The 13,013-nt window shown below is 47.9% G+C and overlaps 1 protein-coding gene across 1 annotated transcript in view; it reads right to left on the reverse strand.

The window, feature by feature from the left end:
• Window positions 1–13,013, reverse strand: part of specc1lb (sperm antigen with calponin homology and coiled-coil domains 1-like b) — a 53,348-nt gene that overhangs the window by 32,123 nt on the left and 8,212 nt on the right. The window contains exons 3-13 of the mRNA XM_063210230.1: window positions 12,853–13,000; window positions 11,519–11,775; window positions 10,870–10,979; window positions 10,530–10,728; window positions 9,709–10,230; window positions 8,772–8,870; window positions 6,069–6,193; window positions 4,762–4,915; window positions 3,377–3,481; window positions 1,517–1,735; window positions 802–1,009 (exon numbers count right to left, since the gene is read on the reverse strand). Of these exons, the coding sequence (XP_063066300.1) occupies window positions 802–1,009; window positions 1,517–1,735; window positions 3,377–3,481; window positions 4,762–4,915; window positions 6,069–6,193; window positions 8,772–8,870; window positions 9,709–10,230; window positions 10,530–10,728; window positions 10,870–10,979; window positions 11,519–11,775; window positions 12,853–13,000 (2,146 nt within the window). The remainder of the gene's footprint in view (window positions 1–801; window positions 1,010–1,516; window positions 1,736–3,376; window positions 3,482–4,761; window positions 4,916–6,068; window positions 6,194–8,771; window positions 8,871–9,708; window positions 10,231–10,529; window positions 10,729–10,869; window positions 10,980–11,518; window positions 11,776–12,852; window positions 13,001–13,013) is intronic.

Here is a 13,013-nt window from a genome sequence, read left to right on the forward strand (position 1 = left end):
CAAGGAAAAAGTTTCAAACGATCTAATAGATATAGATAATACAGATTACAGACGAGCAGAGCATGACAAAGAGAATATTTGCAATTGGGGGGCATTAGTCTTAAAAATGAGGACCCCAGGCTCTTCGATCAGATGGTTTATCAATTAACTTAACCTGGTTTACTCCTGAACCAGCTTCTTAGTATAGGCTTCTGGAGAGATTTAAGTAAAGTAGAGTAGAATGATGATTGTTTCTGTAATCTGTCAACCTCATCATCACTGACCTCAAGAATGAGTAACATTATTACTATAGCGACAAGTCTTTTTGACTTGTGACAGTGAAGGCAGTGACAGGAAACAAGTGGGGAGAGAGAGACGGGGAAGGGCCGGCAAAGGACCCGGGCCGAGAATTGAACCCGGGTCAGCCGCATGGTAGACGAGTGCCCTCCCGTTTGGCCACGGCAGGGCCGATTTACCACTTAACTTAATCTGAACCAGCTTCTTAGTACACCCCTCAGGTTTGAAGAGGATGGTACCAGAGTAAAAGTGTGTGTTACTCACTCTTGAGGTCGGTGATGATGAGGTTGTCACTATGGTAACAGCATTACTCACTCTCAAGGTCGGTGATGATGAGGTTGTCACTATGGTAACAGCATTACTCACTCTCAAGGTCGGTGATGATGAGGTTGTCACTATGGTAACAGCATTACTCACTCTCAAGGTCGGTGATGACGATGAGGTTGTCACTATGGTAACAGCATTACTCACTCTCAAGGTCGGTGATGATGATGAGGTTGTCACTATGGTAACAGCATTACTCACTCTCAAGGTCGGTGATGATGAGGTTGTCGTGCAGTTTGACGGCGCGGTGCTGCTCCACCTCATCCTCCAGTTCGAAGATGGTGTCCTTCATCTGCCCAAGCTCCGCCTCCTTCTCCTGCAGCTCCGCCCTCTGCTCCTCCAGCGCGCGCTTCTGCTCCCCCAGCTCCTGTTGCACCTCCGCACGGAACGAGCCAAACTCACTCTCCAGCTGGAACACACACACACATTTTACTTCTTCATTTGGATTGACCGATATAGAATAATCATGGCTCAATCCAAATTTGGTTTAAAAGGAGTCCAATACAGCACTAGAATCTTCTGTTCATAATGTCCTAAGGATAAAGGTGGCACCTGCGTTTCCATATGAAGAGGCTCCCAATGATGCAAGATATTGAGCAAAATGTTGTGAATTGCTTGGCCCTTCCTTTTGTCAGTCCACAGATCTGTAGACCACGCAAACATAGTTTATGCACATGGCCCAGACTACCAAAAATACACGCACACGCGCACGCACGTGCACACACTTAACTTTTTTATTTGGATTGACAGATATACATTTATCTTAGCACAAAAACGTGCACACACACACACGCGCACACACACACACTCAACCCCTGCCTCAATCCCCATCTTGCTGCCTTTGAGGGAGGTAGGGTACAATGGAAATACTTAACCACCTTGCTGTATAGCATCTCTACTGTACTCTACTCCTCACCTTGCTGATGGCGTCTCGTAGCTGGGCTGCCTGGCTGCGTGTGTGTCCCAGCTCGTCCTGCAGCTGCGCGGCGCGGCCCTCTGCTCTCTCCTTCTCTTGGCGCTCGCTGTCCAGCAGGTGGCGTATGTCGCTCTTCTCTCCGGCGCCGTGCAGCACCAGCAGCTGGGCCACACGCTGACGCTCCGTCTCCAGCTGGGCACGGCACCGCGCCAGCTCCGCCTGGAGCGAGGAGGACGCACGGACGGACAGACAAGGAAAAATAGGCGAAAAATGGGGTTGTAACGATACACTCGTCTCATGATTCGGTTCGTATCACACATTTTGACCTAAGGTTCGATACGCCCCACATTGTTTTAAATGTATCTTTTTTAATCACATTTTTTGACATAAATAAAATGGGTCAAAAAGAAAGCAAAAGACTGTACATCTGCATACCCTATAGCAGTTAATTCTCAACCTTTTTTGAATAAATGCCCCCTTGGGCTCCCCAACGTCCACTGGGGGGCTGGAGAGCCCCCGTTGAGAAACACTACCCTATAGACTGTGTCAGATGATTGGACGTGGAAAAATATGTGAAAAGCAAAAAAAAGGCTCACGGCTTCAACTTTCCGATTGAGAGGAAGACGGACAGACAGACAGACAAGGAAAAATGGGTCAAAAAGATACATCTGTACACCCTATAGCAGGGATGTCATACTCTGGCCCGGGGGGAAATTTGGCCCACAGAATCAATTTATTTGGCCCGTGAGATCATTCCAGATGTGCATCACAGTTGGCCCACATGCAAGTATTTATACGAGGGAGTACAGGCCAGTGACATGACATCCCACACTCATACAACAGAATAATGTATTGTATGGGCAAGCGAGGCACATTTGAACTAGCCTCATTATCATCGACTTTCAAATCTCTTCGAGACTAGGTCTGACCAAGAGCATAACAATACAAATTTCCCAAACGGCATGGTTGACCCATCTCCCTTGGATTGTTAATGGTTGTTTGCTTCCTGACAAAGTGGGAGGAGTTTCTGATTCTTCAGGAGATCAGAAACGATATTTACATTGCTCTTGACCTGACTAGGAGCAACGCCGAAGGTGTTGCGTCACTAGGAGGGCATGGCCTGGCACATTTGAATTACCATATACAGTACAATGGTAATGAGTGTTTGTGATATTTGCCTTTGATTTTTACATGCATGTATATATGCACAATTTAAGCCCATCTAAAAAAAAAATACAGTATATATTGAGCTCGGTCCACAGCTTTGTCCAAGATTTGGATTTTGGCCCTCTGTGAATTTGAATTTTACACGCCTGCCCTATAGCCTGTGTTGGACGTGGAAAAATGTGTGAAAAAGAAAAAAGAAAGATACATATGCACACTGTGATACTGTATACATAGCTCAATTTGTCGAAACTCAGCTTCAACCTGATGAAGGACACTTGGCCAGGTCAGGTCTGGCTGAAAGCATGGAAAATGGTATGCCTGAAATAACCAAGTGTGTGTGTGTGTGTGTGTGTGTGTGTGTGTGTGTGTGTGTGTGTGTGTGTGTGTGTGTGTGTGTGTGTGTGTGTGTGTGTGTGTGTGTGTGTGTGTGTGTGTGTGTGTGTGTGTGTGTGTGTGTATCTGTGAGAAAGTGTGTATGCGTGTGTGTATGTGTATGTAGTGCGTGTGCGTGTCCCTGTTCCCCTCCGGACTGCTCTGAGGACCTCCAGTTCCCGGTGTGTGTGTGTGTGTGTGTGTGTGTGTGTGTGTGTGTGTGTGTGTGTGTGTGTGTGTGTGTGTGTGTGTGTGTGTGTGTGTGTGTGTGTGAGTATGTGTGTACTACTGTATGTAGTGTGTGTGTGTGTGTGTGTGTACCTGTTCTCCTCCAGACGTTGCTCTGAGGGCCTCCAGTTCCCGGCCGGCCACCTCCCTCTCTCTCCTCTCCACATCGGCCACGCGTTCCGCCTTCTGCACGCGCTCCTGAGAAGGTCAAAAAAGGTCAAAGGTCAATTCATCAAATTCATGTACGGTAAGCACATCATCACATCAAATGTGACTCAATGTAATTAAAGGCACTGTGATATTTGTGCCATGTTGAAGTCGGCATGAAAACTTTAGAGTGGCACACATACGTATCCCAGACACACATGCCTGTAGTCGCCTAAGGGGTCTTAAACACTAGGGCGGTAAAGCGTCGGTGAAAATACATTGAAACATGTCTGTCCTTACACACCAACCGGCGGTAGCCGAGCGTCAGCGCTGCATTTGGAAAATAGAACTCGAGCGTATTGTTCACGCCGACGACCGGCGGTGTCTCATTCAAATGAATGGCAAAGTAGCACGCTGTCTTTGGCTGTGGGGGGGTTTTGAACAGGACTGGCCGCGCACGCCGACGCTGTTAGTGTGAAAGGCAGAGAAAAACACACCGGCCAAAACTAAGCAGAAAGACCGCCTTCGTCCCGCGGCCGTTCCGTTCGGCTTTGGTATGTTTGACCCCTAACACACTGTTCCACAACTGGAACGTTACAATAGTCACTGAAAAAAACTTTAATACCATAGTACTAGAACACTAGAATCTTGAATCTTGAATCACTGTGTTAGTGCACAGGTAACAACTCGTTAATTAGAGTGGCCATGTATTAATGCAAGGGTCCCCAAACATTTTTCTCTGGGGGCCACATTATCGTTCCTGGCTGTGATCAGGGGCCGTGATCAGGTGCCGGGATCAATCATGTGGGCTGTATACTAGGCCATTGCCTGTTATAGCCCATCATTTATAGCACAAAAAAGTTAATCAATTTTAAATACCACAGGTATTGCTTTTAATTTCTAATAACCACCATCTAATATGAGTGATACAATAGAAATGGAAGGCCTGTTAACAGTGAGATGAGAAACTATCAAGACAAGAAACGTCTGGTTATTCACACTAGGTTAGTAACAATTAAACTGTTGGAAGGCCTGTTGATAAACAAAATAAAATATTTTTAAAAATATATTTTTATCTTTTTTTCTCTGTGAGGATTGCTTCTTTGGGCCAGTTCAAATGGTGAGGTGCAGAGAGGTGGAGGGCCGGTCAAAGGGGCATGGCGGGCCGCATCCGGCCCCCGGGCCTTAGTTTGGGGACCCCTGTATTAAGGGGTTTCAAACAATGAAAACTAAACCCAATGTAAATGAAACATATTTTTAAAAAATAAAGATGATATTAAAGGTGGGTAGAGACCAAAGGAGAGAGCGATGTTTAAATCCCTCTACAGTACCTTGAGCGCGGACACCAGCCCCTGTGCCTCCACGTTCTCCTGTTCTGCCATCTTGAGGGCCCCGCTCAGCTGCTGCTGTACCCCCAGGAGCTGCTCCCGCTCGCACCGCGCCCCCTCACACAGCTCCCCATACCGACGCTCCAGCTCCACATACCTGGCAACACAGAGGAGACAGGAGAAGAGAGGAGAGGTTACATGTGAGAAGAGTAGAGTAGAGCAGAGTAGAGCAGAGTAGAGTAGAGTAGAGTAGAGTAGAGTAGAGTAGAGTAGAGTAGAGCAGAGCAGAGCAGAGCAGAGCAGAGCAGAGCAGAGCAGAGCAGAGTAGAGTAGAGCAGAGTAGAGCAGAGCAGAGCAGAGCAGAGCAGAGCAGAGCAGAGCAGAGTAGAGTAGAGTAGAGTAGAGCAGAGTAGAGTAGAGTAGAGTAGAGTAGAGTAGAGTAGAGTAGAGTAGAGCAGAGTAGAGTAGAGTAGAGCAGAGCAGAGCAGTAGTGTAGAGTAGAGTAGAGCTCAGGTCCGTACATATCCCCATAAATAAAGGCAGCTCCGCTAGGAAAGTTTCTTCGTCATTGTGACACAGTGCACAGAACACAGTGCACACAACGACAGTGTGACAAGCAGCTCAAGGGAGCCGTGCCATGCTCAGGGTACCCCGTCCACTTGGCAGGTTTAAAAATCAAACCAGCAACCCTCTGGCTTCGAACCTGACTCCCTCCCTAACCCCTTCTTCATGACTGCCCCATACATACCCACCTAATAACCCAGTGCAGGACTCTACATTAACCCAGTACAGGACTCTACAGCCAACCAGCCAAATGCTGGTGAAAATTCAGTTTGGCTGGTGGAAAACACCACTTTACCAGCCACGTTGACCCATTAGTGAGAGCGTGTTTGACTAACTTGAAATCTCTCTATCCATAGGATGAGCTCAACTTCTTGGAAAAAATGTACGTCTCAGGGTGCGAGATAAAGGGTATCAACTTAAACAAGAAAAATCTGCACTCACAAGCTACGTCTCATTATTTATTTATAGATTACCATCCACTAGCCATTTTGCCTGGAGGTGGAATGGAAAAAGGTTAATTTAGAGCCCTAACCCAGTGTAAATATGTAGTCTAGCCCTACCGTGGCCTAATGGTAGGGCACTCAACTGCTACGCGGCTGACCCGGGTTCGATTCCGGCCGGGGTCCTTTGCCGGCCCTTCCCCGTATATCTCTCCCCTCTCGCTTCCTGTCACCATCTTCACTGTGCCATCATGAATAATGTTTTTTTTAAAAGACACAAAAAAAACATGTAGTCATGTACGGTACCTGCCACTCTTGTGGGCCTGGTCTAGGTCCTGATCTCCGGTGCTGGAGGCGTAGGGCACTCGATGCTCGTCCAGTAGCCCGCGGAACAGCTCCAGCTGCCGGCCGTACAGCTCCAGACGCTCCCCCTGCCATGGTACAAGATTTTATACTACATACAGTATATACACTGTATAATACTAGAAGACGGAAGATCTGAAGCACAGTGAATTAATGACCCTTCACATCCTCAGACGCTCAGGTACAGTAGAGGCAGATACAACGCTTTTCAGCACGTTTTCCTCTGGAAACTTAAAGGGACACTCCACCCATTTTGCATTAGGCTTTCCATTGCTAGACACCCAGTCATACTTTTGAATGGTCTTGCAAAAATCTCTCAATTCCCCCTGAGATAGGAGAAACCAGCATTCATCTCTTAACACTTCCTATGTCAATGATGTAAAAATGGTCATTTTGCATCATCGACATAGGAAGTGTAAGAGAGGTGGATTTCTGTTGAGACTACAAGCAGAGAATCGTATATGAGAGGGAGATAAAGCAGGCGGGTTCTTTTCCGGTATCCACTTTACGTCGGGTGAACGCCCCTTTAGGAGACCTTCGATTAGGAGACCTTCGGAGTCTTGAGGTTGAGAATAAATGGAGTCCCCTTAGCGCTGTAGATGGCGGTAGCGCGCATCTTGTGCAAACACCATGAAAAGAGAAGAAGAAGGAGGGACAACGCCCCCTTAGGAGACCAAATTTTGAGCACACACTTTTGCATTGAGTGGGCGTGTTTCGAGTCCTCTTTATTAAATATCCAACCTCTTTGCTACAAGCCTTTTTCACCACCCTTTCAACCCTACCCATAGGGAGTTGGACCTAATGCTCTAACAGACCTATCACAGATCAGTGTCCCAGTGCTTTTGAAATCACTGGCATTGAGGCTCCAGTAAGCAGTGTTGCCAGATTGGACTGTTTCCCACCCAATTGGGCTGCTTGGGATGGCCGTCTGCGGGTAAAAATGGCATTTTACAGGAAAACTCGCCCAATCTTTCCCATCGACATCAATAGAATTGGGCGGGATTTAGTGCTTCCAGGCGGGTTTTGAGCATTTTTTGGGCTGGAAATCATCAGCCTCATCTGGCAACACTGCCAGTAAGTCACTGGCATAGCTGGAAAGGAGAAGCTGGACCACACTGCAGCTTAGTTTTCAAGACTTTATTTTGTGCACACACCCGACCAACGTTTCGGTGTTGCTACACCTTCTTCAGAGTCAAATGATAGCAAGAGAGAGACACACATTTCAAGACTTGACATTCACAGGTGATCCCACTTGGTTTGGCTAAATTGGTCTCATCTCATTGCAGGTAATTGACCCCACCCCCCCAACACCAGGACAAGATTGCAGACAATTAGACAGAGAGGCTTCGTAGAAAGGCATTTTGGATTCATACTCTAAATTCAGTGGAGCCTCAGGGCATAAATGAGGAACACAATATGTCTTGCTCTCTGTAACAAATTGTTCCAGCATCGCGGCTGTGGTCTTCTAATAATTGTAGCTGTGGTTTTATTGACAATGTTCTTTGTGTATTGTTTTTTCACTTTTTTATTTTGTTTTGGGAAGTTGGCAAGCTGTCTAATTGTCTACAATCTTGTCCTGGTGTTGGGGGGTGGGGTCAATTACCTGCAATGAGATCAGACCAATTTAGCCAAACCAAGTAGGATCACCTGTGAATGTCAAGTCTTGAAATGTGTGTCTCTCTCTTGCCATCATTTGACTCTGAAGGTGTAGCAACACAGAAAAGTTGGTCGCATGTGTGCACAAAACAAAGTTTTGAAAACTAAGCTGCAGTGTGCTACAGCTTCTCCTTTCCAGTGATGTCTCTCCCACTGTGATGCACCTGCAAGCAGGGTTGTCAGATGAGGCTGATGATTTCCAGCCCCAAAAATGCACAAAACCCGCCTAGAAGTTCAAAATCGCGCCCAATTCTATTGATTTCTATGGCTAAAATTGGGCAGCATTTTCTGCTAAATGCCATTTTTACCCGCACACTGCCATCCTAAGCAGCCCAATTGGGCGGGAAACAGCCCAATCTGGCAACACTGCCTGCAAGCTGAGGGAGGGATGATGCATAGAGTCCCAAATAACTGGGTGTGGCCTGTGGAACTTGAGCATTGCAGTGGATTATGGGGATTGTTGTCACAAATCCACAAGCACTAAAAAGTCATTTTCTGCCTTTTCTTGGCCAAGAAGGCACCAAATTAGAAATGTATGTTACTATTCTACTATAAATATGACCCACTTTCAGTAACATATTCATGTCTCCACCGGTGGAATGCCCCTTTAAGTGAACAACTCTAGAGAAACACTTTTGGGAACAGGAAGACAAAATGCTCCAGTCATGATAATGATGCATGCCTCATAATGTCCATCAGTGGAATGCTTTACTATTGGTTGAAAAAAACATTACTACTATAGTACTACACTAAAACAACATGACAAAGAAATACATTATGGCTTGGTCATTGCCATTCATGTCATTCGAAATTGTAAAGTACTTTGTAACTTTGTCACCAAAAAAACAGTTGTAAATTTAAAGTTGCTTACTTATTCTAGTAACAAAAAAAGCATTATAACAGGGTCTGTGTCCTAACATGATAACATTGCAAGATTGTCTACAAGATGGCTCCCTTATAATATTGTTATATCCAAGATGGCTTGCTCACCTGTTGACAAAGTGAGTCCACCAGCAGAGCTCTCTCTTCTCCAAGCCTCTCGTTCTCAGCACTCAGCTCCTGGGCGATTTGCTGCAGGTCTGCCAGCTCCTGCAGGGGCAAGAACAGGGTCACAGGGTGGCTACAGGTTTACAGGGTGTCTACAGCTCCACAATACTTTAAGTCATTTAAATGCAATTTTGTTTTTTTAATTAAGAACAACTCGAAAGATCATACAGTATTTGTGAAGATAAAGCACATAAAAAAGATGATGCGTTTGTCTAACCGACGATGGGTGCTTGTAAAGCCCAAAATCCATGCTAGCGATACCTATTGTACCTGTAATGTGGCCTGCAGCTCCTCGGCGGTGCTGTACTGGTTCTATATTATCATATCTAGGGTGGTATTGTAGCTGTAATGTGGCTTGAAGCTCCTCGGTGGTGCTGTGCTGGTTCTGTATTATTACATCTAGGATGGTATTGCACCTGTAGCGTGGCCTGCAGTTCCTCGGCCGGGCTGTGCTGGTTCTGTATTATTATATCTAGGGTGGTATTGTACATGTAATTAGCCTGCAGTTCCTCTGCGGTGCTGTACTGGTTCTAGATTATTATATCTAGGGTGGTATTATACCTGTAATATGGCCTGCAGTTCCTCTGTGGTGCTGTACTGGTTCTATATTATCATATCTAGGGTGTGTACATGCAGCGTGGCCTGCTGCTCCTTGGCAGTGCTGTGCTGGCTCTATATTATTATATCTAGGCTGGTATTGTACCTGTAATGTAGCCTGCAGCTCCTCGGCGGTGCTGTACAGGTTCTATATTATTATATCTAGGGTGGTATTGTACCTGTAATGTGGCCTGCAGTTCCTTGGCAGTGCTGTGCTGGTTCTATATTATTATATCTAGGGTGGTATTGGTGTTCGCATGTGTTACCTAGGGTGGTATTGTACCTGTAGCGTGGCCTGCAGTTCCTCTGCGGTGCTGTGTTGGTTCTCCTCCATCTGGTGGATGCGCTCCGTCAGGCAGGCGACCGACACCTCGCTGCCCTCTCCGCTGCTGCCGCGCCGCGACCGTGACGACGGCGACGAGCAGGACAGGGGGCCGCCACCGCAGCTCTCCGACTCCGACGAGGAGCCGGAGCCGGAGCGCGCGTCCAGGGCGTCGTCGCTGGAGGTCACCACGGGCTGGTAGGCTTCGCTGCATTCGCTGTCGGCCGCCTCTGGGGACAGGGGACGCAGGTGATGCCGGTGGTGGTGGTGGGGGTCCACTCCCAGAAGGTCCTCCGTGGAGCCCTGGGCTGAGGCGCAGGCCGAGGCCGAGACGAGGGCTTCTGCCGACGAGGCCCGGGTGCCGGGGCAGCTGCTGCTGCTGCCCACCAGGAGGGGCTCCGGGGAGAGCGAGGCGCAGCGCAGGCCCTTATCCGGGCTGTCCAGCCGCTGCTCCAGGGAGAAGCCCAGCGCGTTCAGACGGTCCTTCAAGTAGAGTAGAGTTTATTGATTATATTGATTGATTGTATGATTGATTATTGATTATAGTTTATTGATTATAACGAGTACAGTAGAGTAGTGAATGTTTAATCATATTAGCAGAGTAAATTATTGAATCATTGTCATAGTCATAATTGAATACTTAGAATTTGATGGTGGTGGTGGTAAGAAAATATTACACAGGGCACCTTTAAGGTACACAGCAGCAGACACACATGTCATGCATCAAACACATCACACATACCTATGTACACTAAAATGTATAAACATTGTTATTTAAAAACCTTCAGCATGCGGTTCTCGTTCTTCAGCAGGTTGAGTTCCCCGCGGATGCCCTGATTCTGGTCCTGCAGTAGGAGCAGGGTGGACTCCACGTCGGCCGCGCTGATGGGCGTCGATGGCTCCCTCTCCCTCTCCCTCTCCGGGGCTTGAGCAGGCTTGGCCAACTGGGCTTCCTCTCCTCCACCAAGACAACCTGCACCACTGGTGGTGGTGGTGTTGGCCACGTCACCACTGCTCTCTTCCGCGGCTACTCCACCACTGCCGGGTTCGGGTTCGGCCGCAGCTGTGACCTCAGCCTGGGCGGCCTCTGTTACTGGTTCCGGTTCGGGGTGGGGGTCCGGCTGGGGGTCTGGGTCGGGCTCCACCAGGCCCAGCTGTGTGCGCATGTGGAGCAGGTCGGCCCTCAGCTGCAGGATCTCCACGTCCTTAGTCTTGGCCAGCCCCAGCAGGTCCTTCACAACGAGACACACGCCATGCAATCACACAAACAAACACACAAACAAACAAACAAACAAACAAACAAACATGCCAGAAATCCATTTAATTAAAAATAATATTTCACAAAATAAACTTGTGAACGAACGCTAATGCTGAACTAATAAGGACAAAAGAAAAAATACCCCCACACACCGCAGAAGTTCCCTCGTTGCGATTTTTTAGCTTTTTTTCCTAATTATGTTTTTATCTACAGGCCGCACTGAGTGAGGAGGAGGGCCGCATATGGCCCCCGGGCCTCCAGTTGCCCATCCCTGCTATAAAACAATATGCAATAGTGCAAGTATATATTATACAACCCAGGCCCTGCTGTGGCCAACCGGTAGGGCACTCCCATAACACGTGGCTGACCCGGGTTCGATTCCCAGCCCGGGCCATTTGCCGACCCCTCCCCGTCTCTCTCCCCATTCGCTTCCTGTCACCATCTTCACTATATTGTCATAAATAAAGTAAAAAAAGACCACGCAAAAAAAATCTCAAAGAATATGCACCGTACCTTGACCCGTGCCTCCAGGATGGTCTTCTGGCTGATCTGGCCCTCCGAGCGCGATTTGTTCATGCGGTGGCCGTCAGACTCCGACTCGGCCAGCGTGCGGCAGCGCGAGCGTTTGCTGGTGGCCGGGTCGGACAGGCCAGAGGAAGAGGAGGCCTTCTTGGAGGAAGAGGAGGTTCTGGAGGAGCGGTCCCTTAGGCTCTCACGGGACGAGCCCGACTCTTTGGACACGGAGGAGCCCGTGCGTCTACTTGTGGAGGCTTTAGTTTAGGAGAAGGAGAATGTGGTCATGGTCAAACATGGTCAACAGACGAAAAGGGACAAAATCACAACATAGGGTGCATTCCAATATGCAGACTCCCGTCCTCCACTTGTGCTTGTGGCCTCGCCCCGCCCGCCTCCATGGAGAAAACAATAAAGTTTCCCCGCTGTCAGCCTAGACACAACAACTTTTGGGGGACTGTTTTTCATTCACCATCCCGATTGCAAATGAGAAAATTACATTAGAATTGTGCTTTTGCAAGATATAGATTAATTTTCTGTGACGTCGTCATGTGGTCACAAGCAGGCAAGTGAGAAAGGGAGGACAGGAGTCCGCATATTGGAATACACCCAAAGATCTATGAGTGAGCATCGCTGCACTCCTAGGAGGGGCAACAGCAAGATAGGAGCGCAGAGAGCGGTGGCAACGACCGGAGGAATGAGTTGGGAGGAAGCCAAACATTACGAATTGTAATACGTAATTCATACAGTATCTTACCCGGGAAAAACTCAATTGGTTGAGACAGAGGAATATAAATAAACCATTTAAAGCCATACTCACAACCTTGTCTCAAGAACAGAAACCAACATTAATCTTAACTGTGTGGTAAGCAGAGGTCTAAATCAACACTAGCCAACTGGTCGAATGCTGGTGAAATTGCAGTTTGGCGAGTAGAAAAGACCAGTGAGTGTTTGTTTGTGTAGTAAGATTAGCATCTACTAGTCATTTTGGCTGGTGATGAAAAAAAGTTAATTTAGAGCCCTAGTAGTAAGTGAACAAGCAAGTAAGGCCGGCAACACATTGACTCCGACAAAGTGCTGAGCACTGCTCCGCAAAAGTTTGATTACATTGTTTTCAATAGAACCCCGCACACTGGCGCCGATGTCCAAGGGCATTCGCGGATGTCGGATAGCAATTAGAGACAAGTTCTATTTTGTTGGTGCCGCCCATTGACGATCAATGCAATGTTCGTGTGAAATTGGGTTTGGGGTTTCGAATTATGTCGGAAGCGAAAGTGCGCCGCAGTGCTGTCGGAGCCAATGTGCGGCCGGCCTTAGCGTGCGTAAACCCCCACCTGAGGCATTCTTGGCCTTGGGTTCTGCAGTACTGGTGCCGGTGCTGGAGGCGCTACCCGTCTTACTCCTGGCCCTAGTGTTGGGCCCCGCAGCGGTGGCCCCTGAAGCTCCTGTGCTCGCCGCCGACAGGTCATCACTGCTCCTCGTCTGATCAAAAAGA

This window comes from Engraulis encrasicolus, chromosome 11, assembly GCF_034702125.1.
Source record: "Engraulis encrasicolus isolate BLACKSEA-1 chromosome 11, IST_EnEncr_1.0, whole genome shotgun sequence".
In the NCBI taxonomy this organism is placed as follows: Eukaryota; Metazoa; Chordata; class Actinopteri; order Clupeiformes; family Engraulidae; genus Engraulis; species Engraulis encrasicolus.